The sequence below is a fragment of the Dermacentor silvarum genome, chromosome 8 (genome assembly GCF_013339745.2).
Source record: "Dermacentor silvarum isolate Dsil-2018 chromosome 8, BIME_Dsil_1.4, whole genome shotgun sequence".
In the NCBI taxonomy this organism is placed as follows: Eukaryota; Metazoa; Arthropoda; class Arachnida; order Ixodida; family Ixodidae; genus Dermacentor; species Dermacentor silvarum.
This window is the reverse complement of record NC_051161.1, coordinates 80,499,823-80,524,611: the sequence shown is the minus strand read 5'-3', so window position 1 is coordinate 80,524,611 and position 24,789 is coordinate 80,499,823. Positions and strand designations below refer to the sequence as shown.

Below are 24,789 nucleotides of genomic sequence, written 5' to 3'. Positions count from 1 at the left end.
TCCATTTCGCTCCTGAACTACACTTTGCAATGTGGAAAACACACACGCACGCACGCACGCTCAGCGCGGGGTTCAATGCCAGGAAGGTGTGAAATATATGCGCGTAATTTTAACGACTAATGTTATAAATTTCGCTTCTCACATGGCAAAATTTGTTACTTTTACGACAGTGTTGACTTATCGTTACGTTTCCCACAACCACCTCCGAGGGATCAAAAAATGTCTTAGTTTCGCGAAAGGCGAAGCATCAATTGCGATAGCAAATTAGTAGAGAGCTATGCAGAGTAAAGATAGTAGTTTTTTCAGCTGTATAAACTTGGACATGCAGCCGCATCAGCAACTCGCAGAACTGTTGTCGACGCCGTCTGCATTTTGCCTGAGTTCGCACCGAACTCGCGCGGCGTTGGTGGCTGTCGCCGGTGCCTCTGGGGGCGGTTCGGAGAATTTAGACAAGATCAGAACGGGACATTCGTCGAGCAGCGTCGGAAGTTTTTATCACCTTCTCTCTTTTTTTGTCTTTATCCTTTACCACCTTTTCGCCTCGCAATGTTTCCATGCTCCCTGAAGGGCTGCACAATTAAGCGTCTCTTTCCTCCTTTACAATCACCATATAGAAAGAGCAAACGCGACTTCTACCGTCGCGCGAAAGGCCGTGGGGGGACAGCAGGGAGGGAAGAAAGGCGACGTTTAGATGTGGCACCAAATGCGCAATTATATAAAAACGGTACCACCTTCTCGCCTCACAACGTTTTTATACAATTACGCATTTGGTGCCGCAGCTAAACGTCGCCCCCCCTCCCTCCCTCCCATCCCCCCACGGCCTTTCGCGTGACGGAAGAAGTCGCATTTGCTCTCTCTCTCTTCTCTCTCTCTCTCTCTCTCTATATATATATATATATATATATATATATATATATGGTGATTGTAAAGGAGGAAAGAGACGCTTAATTGTGCAGCCCTTCAGGGAGCGCGGCGCAGAACGCACGTTTGCTCTCCGCCGTGCGTTCGCTCGCGCGCTTTCACTCGCACATGCAACATCCGGCGCGCGGCGACGATTTATTCGCCATTGACGTCATACGGAGCCTTACGGCGACGGCGACGCCGATGGCAGAAATTCGCTTTGAGTGTTCATATAATTGCTATCGCAATAAAACGGCAGATATGTACACCTAGCCACATACTCTATGTCCCAGGTTGGTCCGATGATTGGTTTGAGAACCTGTTTGTTCCCTCAGCACAGCAGTCCTATGCGCTACCCATTTGACCGTGGACCATCCAGTGACGCTGGTAGGCGGTGAAATGGTTGAAACAGACCTACATACGTACATACATACAAACATGCATACACACATACATACATGCATACATACATACCTACATACATGCATGCATGCATAATATATATATATATATATATATATATATATATATATATATATTGTGCGCGCGTGACACCTCGCTTGTTTATTTAGGTAGTATACGCCTATGTTTAAAAGCTGATACGGCCGATAAAACTACTATCCTTACTTCGTATAGCTAGCCGTCCAGCGATTTGCTATAGCAATTGATGCTTCGTCTTTCGGGCGAAACCACGACTTTTTTTTCAATTCAGCTGCCCTTGTGCGGCTGCGTTGGCCGACGCTCTTGGCCTCCGATGATCGGATCGCCACTCAACACCGAAAACTTTGGCCCGCAAAGAAGCCAAGTTTTGCGCGTGGGCGTGATAGCGACACCCGTACGGCTGGCGTGTCGCGGCATCGCTTTGCGCGCAAAAAGCTCGAAGCGGTCGTCGTGTCGAATTGTGGGACATTGTACATCATTGGCCTAATCGCGGGCCACCGAAATAAATTTTGGGCCTTTTACAACTAAAACGACGCCACTCATTTTTTTAACTGTTATGGCGTCGCCTTAATTTTTGTTCTGCCGAAAGTATTCCCTCATCCCGTAGATGGCACTAAGCCGCACGAACCGCTAATAAATCGCCTAGTTTTGAACATGTGGGCTTCACTACCATGCATATATTTCTTGTGTTCACTTCCAGGCGCGTTGCCCCAAGTTGTGTGCGGCGGCTGTCGCCGTATCGTAATGTCATCGTGAAATGAGCCACGCTTACTGTTTCTCGGCTACGGAAGGATGAACAGAGTTATGCAGTACTTTACATGAAGCAGTTCGTTTCGTGGTGCTGGCTTTTACGATGTTAATCACGTATATTGCGCGAGGCAAGAAATCAGCCGTACTGTCGATCCGTCGGAAATCGTAGGCAAGTGCGTAGCAGAGATGCACAGCGTTGAATACGACGGGATTCCTGTTATTACCGTAACGTCTGTTTCGCAGTTCTTACATTTTTGAAAGCTGCGTTTTATGGTGAGCATGGCGCGTCCACGTCCTGATAGTGAGCAGCATAACTGCACGTCATTGGCGTCATCTGCTGTGTCACGTCACTCGCTGGCGCCTGACCAATAGCTTCGACATGCGTGCTTCACTAGATATTGCTTCTATTTCTGTAATGTAACTCGACGAAAACACATTGAGCGGCACCGAACAATTACAGTGTGAGCGACAAATCCCAGAGTGAAGGCGAGCTCGCGGGGCGCCATATCAGGCCGTATTCAAAGGCGATACAAAAAGCTGAGCTTTACGCTCCATGCGCACCTGCATGGAGTGGCTCGAGTTTCGATGCGTTGCACGTCCACTGACAATAATAAAAGAAAGTGAAGGACACGAAATTTTTCCTAGTAATATCTTAGAGAGGAAGCAGATGAAAGTGCAAGATTCATTAGCTTCCACGCTGCATGACTGCGATCAGTCTCGTCTGATTTCCAAGGAAATCAACGAAATGGTACCTTCGTCAGCTGTCCGGCAGTGTTCTTATAGCGGTTGTAACCACCATACACGCAACAGTAAACAGAAGTTTACTTTCTATTGCGATAGGAATTATATAGGATTTTTGCTGCCGGTGTCGCTGTCGCCGCGAGGTTCTGTATGAAGTCCAAAGCGATAAATTGTCGCCGCGCGCCGTATGCTGTATGTGCGAGTAAAATCAAGCAAAGTTGAGCCGGCGATCGCGGCTCAATTTCGCGCACGCGAGGGAGGAAAGCGGTAAGGTAGCGCGCCGTCTTCCGTCGCGCGCAACGCTCCGGGGCGAGCGTAGTAAAGAGGGGGCGCGTTCTACACCGCGCGACCTGGGCGGCCGCGCGCGGGCTGTGTTTCCGCGGTTTAGTTCGCGCTGATACAAGACGCAGCACGAAGGTAAATTCGTTCGCTGCTGCTTCCCCACTTCCTCACTCCAGCGCTTTGACAGCTAGTTTCCGCGCTCATCGTGTAAGATGTGTTCCTGTTTGCATGGGCGTGCGTGGAATGATGTTTGCTCATTGAGTTAGTATGCTAGTGTTCACAAGCTTACACGGTCGATAAAACTACTATACTTACTTCATATGGCTGTCCTCTAATTTGCTATCGCAATCGATGTTTCACCTTTCAGGAGAAACGGCGTCTTTTTTAATTTTTCGACCGCGCACAGATGTTCTCGTTAATGGTGTCCATTCTACCCCTATGTGGCTGTGAGCAGGGGACATACACGATTTTCGCTGGCACTTGCCGATGTGGCATACCCTGTTCCAAAAAGTAGCTGACGAGGTCCACACACAGATGTTATTTGGCCAACAAGTTACCCTTACAAAGTTGATCTGATAATGCGTGATCATGTATAATGCTCCGTAGAGGGTTGAGTTTGCGAACAATCTGCTTAGCTGTTGTTAACGCTGCCTTAGTGCTCTAATTAAATATGTGCTATAAATTCTAATGTGTCTGCACCATTAGACGCGTTTGTTCGTTCTTGTGCCTGCATAAAACAGCACATTCTTGAGTTTTGGAGTGAATTAACAATCGGACAGTGCAAAGAAAGATTAGATGACGATCCTCCGGTTAAAGACCTTTTATGCTCCAATAATATTTGATGAACAAAACGGCCTGTCTCCCCAACGGAGAAGCGGCCGGAGCTGAAAGGAACACTATATACCACACCAGTAGGGCAGTCCGTAAATTTGTGCGTGTGTTTTACGAAGCACATATCTGTCCACCTTTTGTCTTTCACCTGCTCATTCGTACTCTGCATGGCGGCACAAATCTTACCTAGCTTATTGGCAGCCGTAAAAACGACCTTAACACCGTATCTAATTCCCATTTTCGTCAGCATGTGCGATAAGGAATGCACGTATGGAATACCTACGACTCTTTTCTTGTTATTATTGCTTTCTGGAACCATGTTCGAACTGGACAAAATAATGGACTTTTTTACGCTTTCAGCGACAGTATCTAATGCAACGCGAGGATAACCTACTTCAAATTGACGCGTAACCTGCGCATTAAAGCTGGCGCTAACATTGTGCTCACAGGATTTGATGATAGAGGACTTAAGGCACGACATCGCAATTACGTTTTTTACAACTGTATAGTGCTCGGACGAAAAGTTTAACAACGGTTTTGAAGATCTTGAAGAACTTGGTGCACATAAGAAAAGAAGACGTCTTGCCAGACAACACTATGGGAAAGCTAAATACAGACAAGTTGCCAAATACAACAAGGTTGCCCAACGTGCAAAACTGCAGCTGCGCCAGCCATCAGGCACTTGCAGAGAGAGTGCCCAAAGTATGCAGCTCTCCTACGAAAGCACCGGGCGCACGTGACCACATTCGAGGATTGGATACGTCCCTCAGCGGAGGCCGACAGTGTCCTGCGAGCACTGTTCGCCTTTGCTGCGGGATCAGGCATTCTCCGCATTATGTAACCGTCTGGGGACGCATTGCTCGGTGGCTGGCCCTGTCCTCATCTTCCAATTCCCCAATTCCGTTACCCTTAATTAAAGCCGATGAACCATCCCTCTCTTCATAAAGCTGTACCATACCATTCAGCGTTAAAATGTGATGAATCACAAGACAAGATGTGCTCGACTTTGTAGGAATTAACGTAGCACAGCTCCACAATAGGATGAGAATCTGGCCGAAACTTTCAGTGACCCACGCGTCCCGTAAGTTCTATGCTTTTTCTTTTTGTAGGAAATGCGAGTGCTCACTTTATATTGTGGCTATAAATTGTTGCTATACGACGCGGCTAATGCACTAGGCGTCTAAATACAGTGGCATGCACGAGAGAAGTCCTCAAGGGTGCTTTATTACGCCTTTTCAGACGTGCGTCCATGGCCCAATGGTTAGAGCTTCTGTGCTGGAGGAACAGGGTTTGAAACGAACCATAGGACATATATGTTTATATGTTTGCTCCAAAGCACGTGTTAATGTCACCCTCAAAGACAAATGAACGGCAAGAAACTGACATCGAACATTCATTAAAGGATAACAAACCAAAACCAGGAAAGATTACTATGCACCAATACGAGGTCAACCTTTGAAAACCGAACGAGGAATCATTTTCAGCAGCACGTGTGCCAATTATCATAACCACTAGGGAAGCAACTCAAACTGGGACCAAATGAATGCCCCTTTCCAGTCGTCACTCGCGTGAAAGATTGGCAAGTAATTTTTTGACACAACTTCCGTTGAGCAAAACAGTAACGTCAAAAGTGCGGAACTGGGTATTTGACGCTTCGTTGCAGAGATTGTGGCTGCCAAGCAAGCTTTAATGACAAAGTCACAATATTTAAAGCTAAATTCTGTGGTTTTACGTATCAAAACCACGACATAATTACGAAGGCACGCCGTAGTGGTGGTCTGCGTATATTATTTGACCACGTGGAGTTCTTTAACGTACACTTAAGAGCGTTTTCTTTTTGCATTTTGCACCCATCTAAATGCGACTGCTGCATCCCGGAACTGAACCCACCACCTCGTGCTTATCAACAAAACGACACAGCCATTAAGCCACCGCAGCTGGTGCAGCCACATTATAAAGCACAATCGAAGAACGGAAGAAATATTGAAAACATCCGAAATACTGAACCCGCGTGATGCTTAATGAACAATCTTCAGCTGCGGTTGCAGGAAAAACTACTCAAATATATTTTCGCACGTCAATTAGCGGTGGCGTGTTTTCGTTTGGTCTTTCTTTCACAGTCACTTGACTACGGGTTGATTTATGTCACAGGTGTAATTGAAAATTATTTTTTTTTAGATTTTCAGTGTGTACCTTCACTTCCGCGAAGTAATCTTCCCCGGTATTCCTTTTTTCCTTGCTGTTCAGTACCTTCTTCGTTTACTCCGCGTATATAAATTCCCTGCGTCAATAAAATGCACTTCAACGTTAAGCGCTCCTGCTCGTGTCCATTTTTTTCTTCCCCTTTTGGTTTCGTGTTTCGTTCTAACCACAGTCTACCTGCCACATGCACGTCTTGACGGTACGCAAATGCGACGTTTCCAATTCTCTAAAAATTTTAAACGCATGTGGTTTTGTATGTCAAACACGAAAACACGTCATGTTTAATTTCCTTCCCAATACACCTAAAGAGAAAAGCTTTACTTGGCTCTTTCGCCCGTTTTCCTGGTCGGAGGTTCGACTTTCCGCGCCGATACAGAGGAGCTCAACCGAGTTTGCCAGGCCCGTTCATCGCCAAACGCCCACCATTATAGCTCTTTGAGCCGCACTATGTTCCCTATATACAACTGCTGCACGTTAACAGTTGTGTTCTCTGCGGAAATATGCAACAGAACAACAAACGCCATCTAACTATTCTTACTGCAAAATATATGCCGTGAAGGACACTATTCATTTAATAAAGCGAATAGCTTTCTTGAAGCGTTCGGCTATTCGCTGGCGCTCACTGTCATTGCCGATGAGTTTCGCAATTTTTTTGTGTTGTAAGACGCATTCTTTATGGAAAATGCGAGCTGCTTTTACTCATGGTACATTCGACTGGTTGCTCTCGAACGCTCTAGAACATTCTTGTCCTAGAACGCTCTAGAACGTTCTAGGACATTCAGCTGGTCGAAATCGGAAATGAAGCGCTCGGAACGCACTCGCCTGGGTCATTGAGAGCTCTGCACTCCGGCTCAGAGGGCTCAGAGGTGCTCCCCCACCTTTAACCTGGGAGCGTGACCGAGATCCGACAGGAACACAGTCTCGTGACTACTCCGATTGCTCTGGCAGTAGCTACCACGTTCGGCTGGGGCAGCCTTTCTCTGGCGCCAATCTCGAGAGGGCTCCGCATCGCTGCAAACCGAGTTGGAGCGCGGTATAGGAACCCGTCATACCCGCCGTGGTTTCTCAGTGGCTATGGTGTTGCTCTGCTGAGCACGAGGTCGCGGGATTGAATCCCGGCCACGGCGGTCGCATTTCGATGGGGCGAAATACGAAAACACCGTGTACTTAGATTTAGGTGGACGTTAAAGAACCCCAGGTGGTCCAAATTTCCGGAGTCCCTCACTGCGGCGTGCCTCATAATCAGATCGTGGTTTTGGCACGTAAAACTCCATAATTTATATTTCTTTATATAGGAACCCGTCGAATGTACAGTCAATACCGCGTACCTACTCGCCTTCCAGGCCACACTTGTCTCGACTCCAATTCCGATCTCGGTGCCGATGCCGATGCCGAGCGGAGGATTTGGTGGACAGTCCGCGCCTATTGTGATCAACCCGCCAGGGGCGCCTCCCGCACCTCCACCAGTGCAGCCCCCTCCTCCGCCGGAGCCTCGGCCAAGCCCCGCCCAGGAGATGGCCTCGGCGATGATGCTCACCATGGTCGACTACATGCGACGCAGGCTGGACAAGCAGCTGGAGGGCATGTCGGAGGACGGGAAATCGAAATCTTCCAAGCCCGGAGTGAGTCAATGCTAATTGATTTCGCAAACACATTCGGTTGCGACAAATGTTCGGGATAACTCCCACACGACTACTTGATTTTATTAGTAGCGGTTTTTGTATACAGCGCGAACATTCAGCAGAGACAAAGGAAGCAAGAACACGTGAGTACAAGCACACACAAAATTGGTGCAACACGAACAAACCTAATTATCTGCGTCACTATTTGATTACGCACGAACACGCAATTACCTGCACTTGATGTAGAGCGAGAATAATTGATGAGCTTGATGTACTTGTTCAAACACATTACGCCAACAGCCACCTGTTCTGCAGTGGTCGGGGGCGGCACGGCTCTCACCACCGATTATCGCGAATTTTACAATTCTGTATAAGCCTCATTTCGACTTATACGAAAATAACAAGACTTCATTTCCCCTATATTCTCTTGGACTTCATTGTCTGTTGGCTTAAAGTAAAATTTGTATTTTTGAGTGTGCTGAGTCTTGGCCGAGTTGGTAATTTATACTCTGAGGGGGAGTGCTGGAATACACTGCATGGCTGCCCAGTGAATCATTCAAAAAACACAAACGAAAGCAGCGCACTCGCCACTTAAGATCATTGCATCTTAAAGTGTTTATGCATGTATATACATACATGCTCACAGTATACACACTGTATACCTTTGTAATGAGCCTAGCAATTATATGTTCTGCCTTACAACAAAACTGATGGCGTACCAACACCCAAGGAACCTTCGATGATAATGGGTTCTGGTTCTATCATTTCTCGCATACATTTATCTTTGTTGGAGATGGTTCTGTCGGATATTAAACAAAAACTGAAAACATCCACAGTCATTGCAATGTGCTGACACGTGACCATCTCTGTAGCGCGTAACGTTTTGCTTGTGCTCCCTTAGCCGGTCATTTACGCAACGGCCTGTATGCCCGGATGTATTTTTAGCCGCCAGAGAGCGGCACACTATATCGCTCCTTCCGCGCAAACAATGAAGAATGGACTCTAATGCTTCTTTTAACAGCTTTCACGTTGAGGATCAAAGTTTCGGCGGAGAGTTTTAAAGTTGGTCATGTATTTTCCAGGCTTAATTTCGCACAAGTGCAGGGGAGGTTATCATCGTCATATAGGAGTTCCTGAACGTATCGGGCAGTTGGGGGCCCCGACTGCTCTTCGGAGTAATTTACTTAATTGGATGAAGTGTAGTCTCTAGAGCCTAGAGACATGTATCCTAGAATGAACTCACTTGCATAATATCTGTTCATCAGCATTTATTGCTGTGATGTCTGTGTACATAAAGAACCAAAACAAGTTTAAAACGGGGAAAGTGCACAGTGTCCAAAATTCATCAGTGGGAATCTGGCAACTTAGGAGCACTACTGCAGGCTTCAAACAGCCGTACGGCCTTGTTGCGGCTCTAATACTTTCGTGCACGCCCTAAGCAGCCTTCGTCCACAGAACCAGCTGCTTCATTATTTTAAGGTGACGCTGAAAACTACAGAGAATTTCAGCTAACTTTCTTTAAAATTTTTAAAGGTTGCCTGTGGCAGATAGCAGAATTCTACTTCATGAGTTGGTCTACTCGAAGAGGCGGACGTTACTTGCACAATAAATTAAAATGCATAATTAACAAAAAATCACTAATTAGGTTTTAACTAATTATCTTATGGCTCATATTGCAATTTACAGCTACTAACCATGGAGTCCCCAAGGCGGATATACTTGGAACGAATTCTCCGGATGACACCAGTTTGAACATATTAATTACCGAACTTTGTAGATAAATGCGTTGGCGTTCTAGCTACTTTCTTACCAAAACGTCGTTTTAGGCATTGAAGCCCAAAATTCACTGGAACGCCAACGAATTTCCCCGCAAAGCTAGGGAATACCTCAAAACGGGCGTCATCCGGAGAATTCATTCCAAGTGGAACCGCCTAGCAAAGTCCACGCCTAGAATTTGTAAATTACATGCAATATGGGCAATAAAGTGATTAGGTAAAAACCATATTAGTGAATTTTTTAATTAGTTGATTACGCATTTCATTTTATTGTGCAAGTAATGTCAGCCTCTTCGAGTAGACCAGCTAACGAACTAAAATTGTGCTATGGGCCACAGGCAACCTGTAAAAAGATTTGAAAGAGTTCGCTGAAACACCCGGTATAAGCGGTGAAGCAGGACTGCGCAATATGCCCGTGATATCCAATTAGTCACGTTCTCTTTTTGTGTCTTGCGCAGTGAGAAACGCTGATCTATTGGCAATACAGCTGTGCCATGCCACCCGATCACGTTGTATCGGCTGAAGTTTCTTGCGTTGATTTATTCTCGGAACAACTAGTATTGCTGTCATGAAACTTGCGCAACAGTCGTCTGCATCGACACACAATTCGGGGATATTTTTAAAATTAATTTGTCGACGAGCGTTGCTGAGTAGCAAGGCAGTGGCTATAGTCAGAAGCTTGTTGTATGTAACGTGAGACACTTACGATACGATGTATTAAGGAAATATTCAGGATGGCATCAAGCAAGTGACAATTCATTTTAGAACCAACCTAATTTTTTTTGCTATATTCACCTGTAGAAGTACAAAATCTCTAATGCACACTGTATGCCTTTATAATGTAACACCTTCACGTTATTAAATTTGTTTCGCATTGCCCAACTGTTTCTATCCTCGGACGACGATAGTGCGCTTGCTTGAATGGTGAAGCACCACTTCACAACACTGAGGATGTGATAATAACGCGAATACGTGACCAGAACGTCTGTGTGGTCATACCCGGTAAATTCCGTGCACTTTTCCCGAGCCCCTTTCACAAATACGCCTTCAACTCCGGGTTTGAAAAATGAAAAATCAAAGTGCAGTTCTGGCTCCTTTATTCAATGTCCAGACATACATAGGGATAAGGGCTAAAAATGAACTCGTCAGTTTTCAGAATTCTTAAACACTCCTCAAAAAACCAACCGCCGAATGGCCTAGTTTGAACTGTTTGGGAGAGTAAGTACATTGCATATTTGTTATAGTAAGAAAGGCTGTACATGCACACATCGAAATAACCGGACACAATGTAAAATACCATTTCACCTTCTTACAAAACTCATCTAAGTACAGAATGTCCGTCATGGAAGCAAGCATGAATGAGAGGCGCTGAACTGTGAAAATATCGAAGCGCATAATTTTACGACAAAATAAAAAGTCAGTAATAGATCGAACGTCCCGAACCAACATAGGGGCGACGGGGAACTTCATAATGGTGGGCTGCAGAATAATTTCGCCTACCTGAAGTTCTTCAAGGTACAGCTGCATATTTTTTACGCAAGCATTCCTGCTTACCGCTCCAATCGAAATACGGCCGCTAGGAATCCAACCCGCGAACTTCTGCTCAGCTGCAGCAGGCCATAGCCACTGAGTCACCTCTACGGGGTATGGAAATCTAAAATCAAAAAAAGGTGGCTGACTAATGGAGTAGCACACGAGGAATAAGGATTATAAACAGGGATAAGGTGCCTTTCTGCCTTTCTGAGGCACCTTATCTCTGTTTATAATCCTTATTCCTCTACGGGGTATGGCTAGAGGAGCTTACCGTACAGGCTAGAAAGTTGAACGAAATTGTCTTGAGCCATCACGTGATAGATTTGGCGCAAAATTGTGAAGGGGCACAACTAGTTGTGTATGGCAATGGTGGCGCAAGCTACGGTGCAGCTTCGAGAGGGAAATAGTCGGAAAGGCGAGACTGATAAGTTGTGCGCCACGTGGCTAAGTTTTGGTAGCCGAAACGGGAACAAAAACACAGGTATAAGGTACTCGAGAGGTAAGAATTTTCACTGTGACCTATCAATTTTAAGAGCATCTTCAAGTTTCTACGCTATTTTGTCGATGCCTTCGGTAATTTGAGTTCCGTTCCACATCCTACATCTGGGAAAGCAAGCACTTAATTTGGAAACAAACATCGCGTCTGCAATAAAAGTGAGCCTTTCTTGCTCAGGTTCCATTGATGTCCTCGGTGTCGCTGTCGCCAGCACAGTGGTCTTCGCAACCCTTGACGCCGTTGGCACCGATGCCCTCGGCAGACACTCCTCAGGCAAGCACTCCTCCGGATGTATTTCCCACCACTCAGAAGAAGTCCAAGAAGAAAATGATCAAGGGCATCGAAATGAACAGCATCAGCGAGGAGGCAGCGTGGGTCAAAGAATCCCGTCAAACAAAACAGCCGCCCGCAGCTCCCGTGCATGCCATCAGCAAGCAAGGGGCTGACGTTGTCGAGAAGCTTCAAAGCGAGTTCTCGCCCGACGAAAAGTCCGAGTAAGGGAACGAACAGCACGCTAGAATGTAACCAACACCAACTTACAATATTATTTCGACAGCAATTATACAGGCACTCAAGGCGTGTGCGATGGCCCTTGCGCGGTGCAGCGTGGCCGTGCCCGCCGAGCCCGCCGGGTCAACGCCACCTAGATAGCACAAGGCCCGTTCACTCCTATCCATGACGTCATGCTACCTTACCCGACTGCCATAGAATATGACGGGGATGCTCCCGAGTAAGCAGCGGTGATTTCGACGTCACCGCTTTCGGTGACCGCCAGGCTTGACAGTGGAAATTTCGGGCCAGGTAGCTTAACGTCATGGATTGGAGTGAACAGGCCTTGGTGCTATCTAGGTGGCGTTGGCCGAGACCGCCGAGCTAGAGTGGCCGAGCGTCGTAAGTTGGCGGTCGCGCAGTGCGGCCAACTATAAGGAACGTCCGCTATAACTAGTGATTTGAAGCCTTGTTTAGAGAAAATTGGAATTTCTTCAATTCTAGGAAATTTCGCGCTATGACATGACATTGAGGGAAAAAAAAAGAAAACTCATAGACATGAGAAACAGTGGTAGTGCTGACGTGACGCCATGTTTTTATTTCAGTAACCACAAATTACCTTCGCATTAGCCTGCGAAGTACTAGTTTTAATCGTACAACAGCGCAGTAAACGCACCGCGCCAAGTAAATGTTTTGTTGATTTCATTATTGTATAATGTGCGAGTTCAACTGCATTTCCTTTGCTAATCACAGCGAGAATGTCAGTCGTCTCCTGCCACTACGCGTAGTAGAAGGGGTGGGAACCATGTCAAACGCTATCGTTTTTTCCTATTTTACTATCTCAATGCATTGATAGAAATAACATGTATCGTACTGTTCTGTGACCAACAGGGTGCGGATGGCTTGGGCTTTTTAAAGAATCACTGCTAATGAGATTTTGCCATTCGTACCTGTATCTGTGCTGTCGATATCTGTGCGCTCTGACTGAAATAGGTATCTGTATACGGTGAAAAAACGTATAATGGAACGTAGAACAAAGCAGCACGGCATAATCCTGCCATAAGCGGCCACATAAACTTAGCGCCGAGCATGACAATGCTTTTGTAGTGCTAAACAGTCGACTATAGACAGGTACACTAAAATTTACCGCGAACCGCCGGTAGGCAGAGCAACATTGGAGAGACTCCCAGTGTTAGTGTGTTTGGGCGAACTTTGCTTTGGAAGAAAGATAAAAAAATGGCCTCGCATCTGCGTGATTCACTGTAAATGACGTGTAAGGGCGTAAGTGTTGTCCTGCAACATGGCACGCAATATATATAATATATATAAACTGGATTTTTCACTGGGTCAGGCGTATTTAGAAAAATGAGAAGCGCAACTTCGCGGTTATCTGAGGTTTATTTACCCAACAGTTTCGGTCGGTGGACCGACCAACTTCGCGGTTATCCGCAGTTTATTTACCCAACAGCCGCGGTCGGTAGACCTACCGTTTGAATATGTTGGTCCACTAACCGAAACTGTTGGGTAAATAAGCCCCAGAGAACCACGAAGTTGTGCTTCTCATGTTTCTATATATATATACAGGGTGTCCTATCATACAATATTGCCCAATACACGCAATATTACCGCGTGAGTGGCTGCTCGAGGCACCTTGCGAGTTTTCGCAGGCTTCTTTTACGCTCGGCAAAACACTTTTATGTAGCACGTAATTGAGCAACAGGAAGCTGTATCGGCAGCTTTTCATGTTACTGTACAATTTTCTCATTGACATGTTTTCATCTAATTATAATATATAAAAATGAATTATTATTTAAGGCTAATTGTGTAATTAGGGGGATCCAAGAAACAATCTGAGTATCTCCAAGTGAACGCAAACATCACCTTGGTTCCGTCCAACTACGTGGAACCTGCATATCTTTAAATTTTGGTACATGATAGTTGGGACACCCTGTGTATACAGGTGTCAGGGAAAAACTGTTTTGACACTGTTACACTGTTACATTATGTAAGGGAGGTCAGGCGCCCATGTTTTTCACAATTCGAACATGGTTTCGTGTAATCTTGTTACTTTGCTCTGCGAGCAATGCAAGTTTGGACAACAATCAAATATAAACGAACTCACGTCTTTAATGAATATGACTCCAATATTGTGCTGTTAGCATAACAACTTGCACTGCGACATCATTTCAGCTTAAGTCTAGAGACTTCATGTCTTTGATATTTTAAAACGAGCTTCGTAATAAATTTAAACTATAAAATTTGCAGTCTACTTGCATAACACAAACAAACAGAAATTATATCGGCAAACTGAACAACCAAATTTGGCAAGCATTCAGGGAAATCTAGCGAAATGTTTTATCCTGAGTTAAGGGGGAAAACCGGCTTTGCAGATTGGCAGCACTGAGGTCACGTGATGTGCCACCGGTCGCCGGGCGAAAAGACAGCCGAGAAGGCTTGGTTGGTGGCTTGATTTGCTCTGTCTGCCCACGCGATGGCTTCCCCGAACACCAATTTTGGAGGCCCGGCGCAGTGTAAAGATTGAAGGGAGTGGCAGCATCTAACGTTCGCCTTAGGACAACCACGCGCGCACCTCGTTGCTGGCGCTTTCGGTGTCACATTTCGGTGTCACAACTCCAACGCTGTGACACCGAGATCTCGCGGTCAACGCGTGACCTCTGTTCGTGTGTGTGTTTGTACCTATGTCACCACACTTGTAAGCGAACGCTTACTGCATAATACTAGCCGTAAAACTGAAGTCTGTACTTCATGTGATAGTTTAAAATTTTCATATCGCTGTCCATGCTTCGCCTTCTGGTGAAACTGCTACCTTTTCTTTAAATGAAAATTCTACAAGTACACACGTAGTCATCCCGACAACAAATAAACAAGAAATAATGAAGATTTGGGGGTCATTAGCGTTGCCAAATAATCCAGGGATAATGAAATGATTTAGGAGCCAAGCAAAACCACAAAGAACGCGGAGAGAAAACGGCGCTATACGGGCAACTGAGAGATTCGGGAAAAACCGCGCAAATAAATGCTTACGAGAAAAACTTCAGCCAAGCCATCCATATGCAGGACATGCGACGATAAAATGACAGAATTGGTACATGGTGGTGCTATTCAGCTGCCTTCTTTTCCTTTTTCTTACTGGATAGGGCAACTCAAGGAGAGCTAACACTATTATCTACATATATGAAGATAGGGTATGCTTCCATGCCTTGTCGGGTAACCTTTTTACTGTACGGGAACAAGATACATACGTTGTCGAACAGCCCAGAGCAGTCACACCTCACACGATGAACAATCAAGTGTAGCTACTTGCTTTCCTGATAACAATTTTAGCAAATTCCTTTAATCATATATATATATATATATATATATATATATATATATAGCACCAGAACAAATGCTTACTGTGCAAGTCACAAGCTTATCCTTTTTAGCGTTCGTGTGCTTGCTATATATATATATATATATATATATATATATATATATATATATATATATACAGGGTGTTTCAGCGAACACTTTCAAAATTTATTTAAGGTTGCCTGTGGCAGATAGCCAAATTCTAGTTCATGAGCTGGTCTACTCGTAGAGGCGGACATTACTTGCGCAAGAAATTGAAATGCATAATCTAATGATTACCAAACCTCACTAATTAAGTTTTTAACTAATTACCTGATGGCCCATATTGCAATTTACAAATTGTAGCCGTGGAGTTCGCAAGGCGGATCCACTTGAAATTAATTCTCAGGTGGACACCAGTTTCGTGATATTAATTCCCGAACTTTGCGGAAAAATGCATTGACGTTCCAGTTAAGTTTTTGTTTCAATGCAGAAAGCGACGTTTTGTTAAGAAACTAACTGGAACGACCATGCATTTCTCCGCAAAGTTCGGGAATTAATATCTCGAAACTGGTGTCCTCCCGAGAATTCGTTCCAAGTGGATCCGCCTTGCTAACTACACGGCTACAATTTGTAAATTGCAATATGGGCCATCAGGTAATTAGTGAAAAACTGAATTAGTAAATTTCTGTTAATTATTCGATTGTGCCTTTCAATTTCTTGTGCAAGTAATGTCCGCCTCTTCGAGTAGACCAGCTCATGAACTAGAATTGGGCTATCTGCCACAGGCAACCTTTAAGAATTTTTGAAAGTGTTCGCTGAAACAACCTGTATATATATATATATATATATATATATATATATATATATATATATATAGCAAGCACACGAACGCTAAAAAGGATAAGCTTGTGACTTGCACAGTAAGCATTTGTTCTGGTGCTTAATTGTATGCACTAAAAGGCAGTTGGCGGTTGTAGGAAAGCTGCTTTTTATTTTAAAGCTGGGGCATATATCTAGAAGATCTTTCTTTCCGAACTTCAAAAACCCCGCATTAAGGCCGCACCTGGAAGTAGCAATCTTTACATCTTGCACCAGATTATTGACATACGGCATGACTACCGGCCTCCATCACTCCTCTTCGGTTTCCTCGCGCTGTTTAGAACTGATATTCCATACTATACATTCGCACGTAGTGGGAATCAAGTGGTTCGTATAGCCAGCATGTTCTGGACTTTCCATGTCCTTCAAAAGGAAGCCATCACATATTACATGAAATACAAAGTTTCTTTAAGGCAGCCTTATTACGTTACAGAAAGTAGCCTGCTATGAATACTTAGGTCTAACAATAACCAGTAACTTATCGTGGAACTTGCACATCAATAACATCTGCTCTGCCGTTGTCCGGAAAATATTCCTTCTACGCCACAAATTTAAACCTGCCCCGCCTAGTGTTAAACTACTCTCTTACTTTTCCTTAATTAGGCCAGAGCTTGAGTACGCTTCTATAGTTTGGGACCCTCACACAAAAATTAAAATTAAGAACCTTGAAAGAATTAAAATAAAAGCGGTCCGATTTACTTACAATCAATTTAGGATTGCTGACTCCCCTACTGCATTACTAACCGCAAACGGCATTGAACTATTACAAATTCGAAGAAACAAAAGTAGACTAGAGTTTCCACCAAACATAATTAATCATAGGCCTTAGATTATCATAGGCCTCCCTTAGACACCGCAACATACGTATCTCCCTTGATAAGCAGACCCACTCGACACCACTACTCTCATTCGTAAACCCCAGTTTTCGCAAGGACTGACACTTTTCGGTACTCTTTTCTTCCACAAACAGCTGACTGGAATAAACAAACTGAAGCATTCCCCCAGCGCCCGTGACCTCTATACCATTTGTGTAATTAATGGTGTGATTTCGTGTTAGTGTTTTATTATAACCAAGTTGATAAAATTTTCTTAATCGTCTACCTTATGACGACACAGATTCTGTGAATAGCTTGTTGCAAACTTGTTTCATCCTGTACCTTTATGTAAATAATCTTGTGTATCCTGCTCATCCTGCTTGGACTTATTGTCCGCAGTATTTTTTAAATAAATAAATTACAATAAATATAGGTGTCCATTTTGATCAACTTAGGATGTGTCATTAAGAAGCTGAGCAGTAGTCTCGCACTTCGCTCAATGATTGTTATGTGGGGCAGATGAGTATAGGTGTTTAAGTGCATGATTCAGGGAGCAAGCTAAGGATATAAATGACAAAGCCAGAAGGCACTTGCTCATAATTGTGTAACTGTGTTATATTGTCATTGTTCGAAAACACGGGTACCTTGCTCTGGCTGCTCAAGAAGGTTACGGCAGACGCTACAGAAGCATACCATACTCTAAGAACTAAAGTGATTGTGGCATATGCTCCTCACAATTTTTCAGTCTCCTAAGGAGTACGTTTTGCTCTATCCACTGCATTGCACATCAATAGCAACGATGTCTGCACTTTGGTTCTCCTTTAGTGTGCAAGTACGTGCTTCTGCTATTTTCAATAAATAGCAGAAGCACTGGCGAAATACCGGCGGGTAGCCCCTCTGTCAGTTCCGCTTGTCTGTCTCTCTCTCTCTATGTGTATGTGTGGTGTGTGCGTGCGTGCGTGCGTGCGTGCGTGAGTACGTGCGTGTGTGTGAGTGTGTGTGTGTGTGTGTGCGTGCGTGCGTGCGTGCGTGCGTGCGTTCTGCTTTGGCATCGTCCTTATCTAGCAACAAATCTATAGATATTTCCGAGATTTTCAGTTCTTGGCCAGCAGATTTAGAGACGCCATAGTAATGACGGGGTTCCGTAATCATTTCAATCGCCACAATCATTTCAGTCACCGTCCAACGAACGCATTCCGGCACACTCGGAATGCTGCCGCCGCCACCAGGTATCGAACCCTCAACCTCGTGTTAAGAAGCAGATGAAAAGAACCACTAAGCTTTCTGTTATCGCTGTGTCTTGCGCTGACCGTGCAGTCTCTTGCAAATATCAACTTCGACACGTTGAAACTTCTCATTCTCAATGAACAACCACTATGTGTTCGGTGAATTTATTCTAGCTGCACCAAAAGCCTAAATGCCCATCCGCGCAAGAACGTTAATTTTGTCACTTTTTTGTGGATGGTGTGATGCTGGAGTTACAACTGCATTATTTATTTTTAATGAAAAAGTAGTCGCAGTTTCACCTGAAAGGCGAAGCATCAATTGCGATAGCAAATTTGTAGAGAGCTATACGGAGTAATGATATTTGCTTTATCAGCTGTATAAACTTGGACATGCAGCAGCACCGGCAACACGCGGAACTGTTGTCGACGCCGTCGGCGTTTTGCCCGCGTTCGCTCAAAATGCGTGCGGCGTTGGTGACTGTTGCCGGAGCCTTTGATATAAATAGGCACTTGGTGCCGCAGCTAAACGTCGCCTCCCTTCCCTCCCCCTCCCTCCCCCCCTCCCCCCTCCCCCACGGCCTCTCGCGCGTCGGAAGAAGGCGCGTTTGCTCTACATATATGGTGATTGTAAAGGAGGAAAGAGACACCTACTTCTGCAGCCCTTAAGCGAGCACGGCGCAGAACGCGCGTTTGTTCTCCGCCGTGCGTTCACTCCCCGTGAAAGCGCGCGCCCCTCGCGCCCTTTCACTCGCACATACAGCGTTCGGCGCGCGGCGACGATTTCATCTCCATTGACGTCATACGGAACCTCACGGCGACGGCGACGCCGACGGCAGAAATCTGCTTTTGAGTGTCCATATAATTGCTATCGCAATAAAAAGAACTGCGCCCGCTTATTATAGGCCGCAAACTGCCAAGCAAACTTCCTTTCTTACGTAACCTCATGGTTGTGATTCTAGGAAAACTAATCTCTATAATATACGTGGTACACGATGCACTTAAGGCGTACTCTCTTAACCGATATTGGCAGATTATTAGCGTAAAAATTAAAATTATTTGTGCACTTGAAAGAAATAATTCTAGCTGACAAATAAGCAGCTCCAGCGTGGTTAAAGGTGAAATGTGGTGACGAGACGTTTGGATTGTCTGGAGGCTAAGTTAAATGTCTGAGCATGATCTCCCAATGGGTATCTTTTGAGGCCAGATAAGGGATTTGCGCAGTCTATGGCCGCTGCGAGAGCAATAACTATTGTTCCTCTTCCACTGAAAGGAAAATAATACTGCTTTCATCATGTATTGATATATGGGAAAGACGCCATTATTAAAAAGTGAAATTTTAGTGGCATTCCTATTACTGTTTACATTCGAACCACCATCCTCATTTTTCCCCAGAAAGCTACACCCAAATTGCTCCAAATTTTCATTTTCTTTTCGGGAATTACGCTGTTCCATAGAATTATAACCCAGAGAACAATGCTCCAAGTAAGAAGATTCGTTATGTGCTTACACGCAATCAGAAATGCCTATGGTATGATGGTTGCATTTAATTGAACATTGGGACAATGCATGCGATGAAATTGTTTATTGTACAGCAGCCCGTACAGACACGGTCTGAAATTTTATACAGTATTTGGGGCTTGTTTTTTCCCAAGAATATTTGCCATCAGTATTGCGCGCACGCTCTGCAACATGTTCATAACCTTTGCAGCTTATTTTGTGCTCCAGCAGTAATTGTCATGTATCTCGCGTGCAATTTATCTGTTTAACGTGTTATTGCTCATGCCAGGAAACCTCAGTCACATTTTAGGCGCATGCCGTTTGTGATGTCAAGATGCAGCGGCCGGGTGGCGATAAAGAAACAAAATACGCGCTACATTGATGGTTATTATTGTTAGGGGACACGATAAGCTCCAGAAGGCTGCATATTTTTCCAGAGCGCACATCCTTTTTTAACATTCTACTGGCGCTATTTTTATTACGGGAAACGCTGTATTACACTCGATCGTACGCGCATTGAGCGAGAAAATTAAGGGGACGCGAGGGGCTAAATTTTTTGTCAGAGAAAACTAGAAGACAAAAACAGACAGTGAAACCATTGAAAGCCCAGGAAAAAGTAACTGTTATGATGAATTGAAAGGGGTAGAGGAGGAGAAAACAACGTTATTTCGTCAAATTGGTTTAGTCAAGGCAGGCTACCAGGCACTGCCTTGCAGCCACCTTCTCGGCTCTTTCGATGGCCCGAAGTTGAGCCTCCAGACTCGCATTGCGGGGTATTGCTTCCCACGCTTCAGGCGAGGGAGCAGCCAGGAGATCTGGTGGGGGAGGGGGGGGGGGGTGCTTCTTCTCGGCAGTCCCAGAGAATATGATCTAAGAGGCTATAAACCCACATTGTCAGCAGTGTCGGTCTATCAAGTCAGGGTAAAAGTGTGTGTATATTGGTGGGTTGGGAAAGGAATGTGTATAAATATTAAGCAAAAGGGGGAAATGAATATGGATGAAAAGGCAACTTGCAGTAGGCGGGAGCCGAACTCACTTCTTCCTTATTGGGCGTGCGGAACTTTAACAATGCCGTTAACTCGTGCCTTCTATGACCTCAAACTACACCGGTTGCGCAGCGTTAAAGAAAAGTACGGAAGGTAAACAACAATTACTGTTAGGAGACTAGATAAGCCCCGAAGGGTGCAAATGTTGCTAGAGTGTACTTTCTTAACTCCACGTCGCACTTACACGCACGTACCATTCGTGACTGGAAACTATACCGGTAGCCCAGCGTCAAAGAAAGGAGACGAACACAAGGTAGATGACGTTAATTTTTGCTGTACAAGTAGGAGCCTATAAGAAACTCACATTCCGGTAATGTTCCACGAAGCATTAAGGTATTTGAGATTTGGCATTAAAACTCACACAAATTGGTATGCATAAATAATATTAAGTATTCTGAATACTTTCTATAACAATTCTCCAAACATTGATACATTTGTTGAGCACGTAAGTGTATTTAAAGGATCGTTATTTAAAAGAATATTTTAAAAGCAGCAAAAAGTGAAAGTTTGGGAAGCTGATGTATTCAAACGATTTTTGCGTGGGCAAGAAAAAAGAGCACCTGTGTCTGAAGGGTAGGAATCACATAACCGTTAACACCAGTTCATGCGCAATAAAATTACTCCATCTCCCGCTAAAGGGAACCATGTGTGGATGCGAAGCAGCGGGGAGATGGTTAGCTTGAGCGGGAGATGGTTTCGCGTCAGCGGCCGGAGCGCTCATCGCGGCACTGCATAGGAGAGAGAATGAGGCCCGCGCGCTTCGTTAATTTCATACCGCGGAACTACCGTGGCGCCCCCAGCGGAGTATGCAGCTGTTGCACCACCTGTCGTGTGCGCGCCGCTCCGTATTCCTACAGGAGCGAAAGGGGGAGCGTAGGAGAGGAGGGAGAGGGGGAGGGGACGCGCATGCGCTGTGGGGGTGTGGCATGCGGGCGCTGCTTCGTACAGGATTCCTAGAGGAGAGAAAGGGGGAGCGTAGGAGAGGAGAGAGGGAGAGGGAGGAGACGCGCATGCGCTGTGGGGTTGTGGCACGCGGGCGCCGCTCCATAGAGGACTGCTAGAGGAGAGAGAGGGGGAGGGGAGGCGGATGCACTGTGGGGGTGTGGGACGCGGGACGGACGAACAGAGCCGCCGGCAAGAAATGCTTCGCCTTTAAAATACTAATTTCTAGAGGGGAGCAACATAACGGGTTACCGATAAACTACTTTCAGGGGAAGACATGGTTTCAGATCATTTTTCTGTAACACAAATGGAACACATGGGAAAACGGCAAGCTCAGCTGTAGGAATTTTCATTAGTCCGTGCATTCTTTACTGCAGATCTTCCTACAGTTTTATTAAATTTTACTCAAGGAAGGTTTCACGGTTCCCGTGTACTTTTGTATAATAACGAATTTTCAATTTTCGTTTTCACATTTGGGTACAGTGAACATTATATTGATAGTTGTTCATGCAAGAGTGTGTAAATAGGCCCTGGCTATTGAGTTGTCGAAAACCTTGTTTGCAAATGTGCTCGGCATCCTCGATGGCATCTGGGCTGTGCTTATTACAGGGGACAAGCTAGACGGGCACTGGCTGAACGTTTCAGATCAAGCAGGCTAGAATGCCGATCACTTGTGGCAGTCGGGTCGTGTGTTCTGCGCAGCTCTGCGTCCCCCGCGGAAGAGGAGGAGGAGGGCAGTGGCGAGGGATCTCCGAAGAAAGAGGGGTGCTGCTCGTGCATGCGTTGCTGCTGCCTGTGCCTGTGGCTCGTGCTCCTGCTGGCCGCGTTAGGGCTTGCCATCGCGTACCTGATCTTTCCCAACGAGATCGGCGACTTCTTATGTAAGTGCACAGGTTAGGCTGTACCAGGCAGCATAGGTCGCCATGCACAGTGATGAGCACACTGACTCACACTCGCTCCATAATGATCCCTTAGACGTGGGAAGGAGTGTGAGTGAGTGACTGAAAGTGAGATGGGACGTGAACTTGAAGAGTGAGCACCGGTTAACGCGAGTATCAACGAAAGTCAGTGAGAGTGAGTTTGAGTGGACGTTAGTATGAACACGATTGACTGTCGGCGAGTGTTAGTGTACGTGAGTGCGAGCGTGAGTACATGCTCGTTAGTGTGAGTGTACGCGAGCATTAGTGGGGGCCGGTAAGTGTGATTGAAAGTGAGTATTAGCGCTAGGGACCGTTGGCGTGTGCGTGTCGGTGTCAGCAGGAGCGTGGGTTAGGGCCGATGAGTGTGAGTACACATGAATTTGAGTGAGTATATGGCGCGAATAAAATATTGGTGAGGTAGAATGAGTGAGCATCCACTTCTGGCGGTTATCTATGTCAGTCAGTCACTTAGGCTAGAAGTTGAGATCCCAATCATTCAGAGGAACGTCAAAGAGGAAAATAGACTGAGCTGCACTAGGAAGTTCAATTCCGCAATGCCAGACAAACCACCCTTGCCATGAGAGGAGGCCTGACAGACCACAAAAAAAAAAAAAAAAAAAAAAACAGGTGGCACCGTCTCCTTCAGGTTCCCGCACCGGCTCGTCATAACGCCATGGATTGTGAAGGCGCCCGTTTCTTGACCTCCTTACTGTTTGGATTACAAGATGGATCACCTCGCATTCCAAAGGAGCCAAATGCCGAACGTAGGAAGGTGTGGGAACTTTTACAGCGCTAAAATGGCCCAAATATATAATAATAATTGGAAATACGTGATGTCGCAACCAGATACCATCAGCTTGAATGCTTGTCATACGGCTTTCAGCTTTGTGTTCCCTCAAAGTTAGTAAGGCTTCTACGTAATTCAACTATTAACGTTCTCCTTTTGCCTGCTGTAAAATTTGCGTGAATAGGTTTGTTTGCACGTTGGGGCGAAGGGGGGGGAGACAACTTTGCTCTCTGTCTTCTAGATGATAGTAAAGCATTTATATCCTTCAAATATAATCCGTGAGTAATTTATCACTGCTCATCTATAATTCTTATGATGAATTTTGCAGGCAACCTAGGAATAGACAAGCTGACGGGCCAGGCGGCTGACGTGCCGAACGATCTCAACATCTCAAAATTGCTCAACGAACCCGAAGAGGAAGAGTGGGGACGCAGTATCTTCGACGTAGAACATATCACCGACGAACCGCCTTTCTTCGACTCTTTCCAGGATGATCAAGGCGTCTTCGAGGAGGAATACGACGACGCAGCTAACTCCTCGTCTGCGGTCACCCCACCTTTGACCACAACGGCTGCGATCTCATTAACGCCACCAGATATCCCTTCTTCAGTTTCTTTGCAAGCACCCCATTCCCTTGCAAACGATAGTACCTATATCGAATACGCTAATAGCATATTAAGCGAGGATGATCCCGACGACATAATCCACTTTGACAGCTTCATTGACATCGCAGCTTTTGGACGGGCATTGAAGCCGTCGTCAACGCTGCCAACGTCGTCGCTGCCTAAAGAACCGCGCGTGACCGTGAATGCGACAACGCAGGCTTCGAGGGCACTCGATTTAGCGCCGACGCCACCATCAGGAATTCGTGATTTGCTGATTCGCTTTGGTTTGGCTACCAGTCGCGCTGACGTAAAAGCAAATGCTACACGCGCGTGGCAGTCAAAAGAAGCAACAACTGGAGCGCCTGTAGCGATTGAATTAGACGACGAAGGTGAAGAGTGGCCCGTTTTTGGAGGTCTTGGATGGGACACGGCGAAAACCACAGTAGAGAACCAAGGCGCGGTCACCCTCGGCAATTTTCGTATGCCACTCGTGAAACATGTGAATGAGCGAGCGAATAAGAAATACAGGCTCTGAGCCCATCGTGTCGGTGAAACTGGGTCAGTTTGAAACGCTTCTATGAATTGTCATGCAATTATGGCCGACACCGATTACAATAATAGACCATGTAGTTGTGCCTCATTTGTCATATTATTTT

General features: G+C 45.5%; 1 protein-coding gene across 1 annotated transcript in view; it reads left to right on the top strand.

Annotated features, from left to right (window-relative positions):
• The window catches only part of LOC125947681 (uncharacterized), a 25,361-nt gene extending 693 nt beyond the window's left edge, over positions 1-24,668 (top strand). Inside the window, exons 2-5 of the mRNA XM_049672898.1 lie at positions 7,443-7,769; positions 11,751-12,067; positions 22,524-22,702; positions 23,857-24,668. Of these exons, the coding sequence (XP_049528855.1) occupies positions 7,443-7,769; positions 11,751-12,067; positions 22,524-22,702; positions 23,857-24,668 (1,635 nt within the window). The remainder of the gene's footprint in view (positions 1-7,442; positions 7,770-11,750; positions 12,068-22,523; positions 22,703-23,856) is intronic.
• Positions 24,669-24,789: the final 121 nt, after the last annotated feature.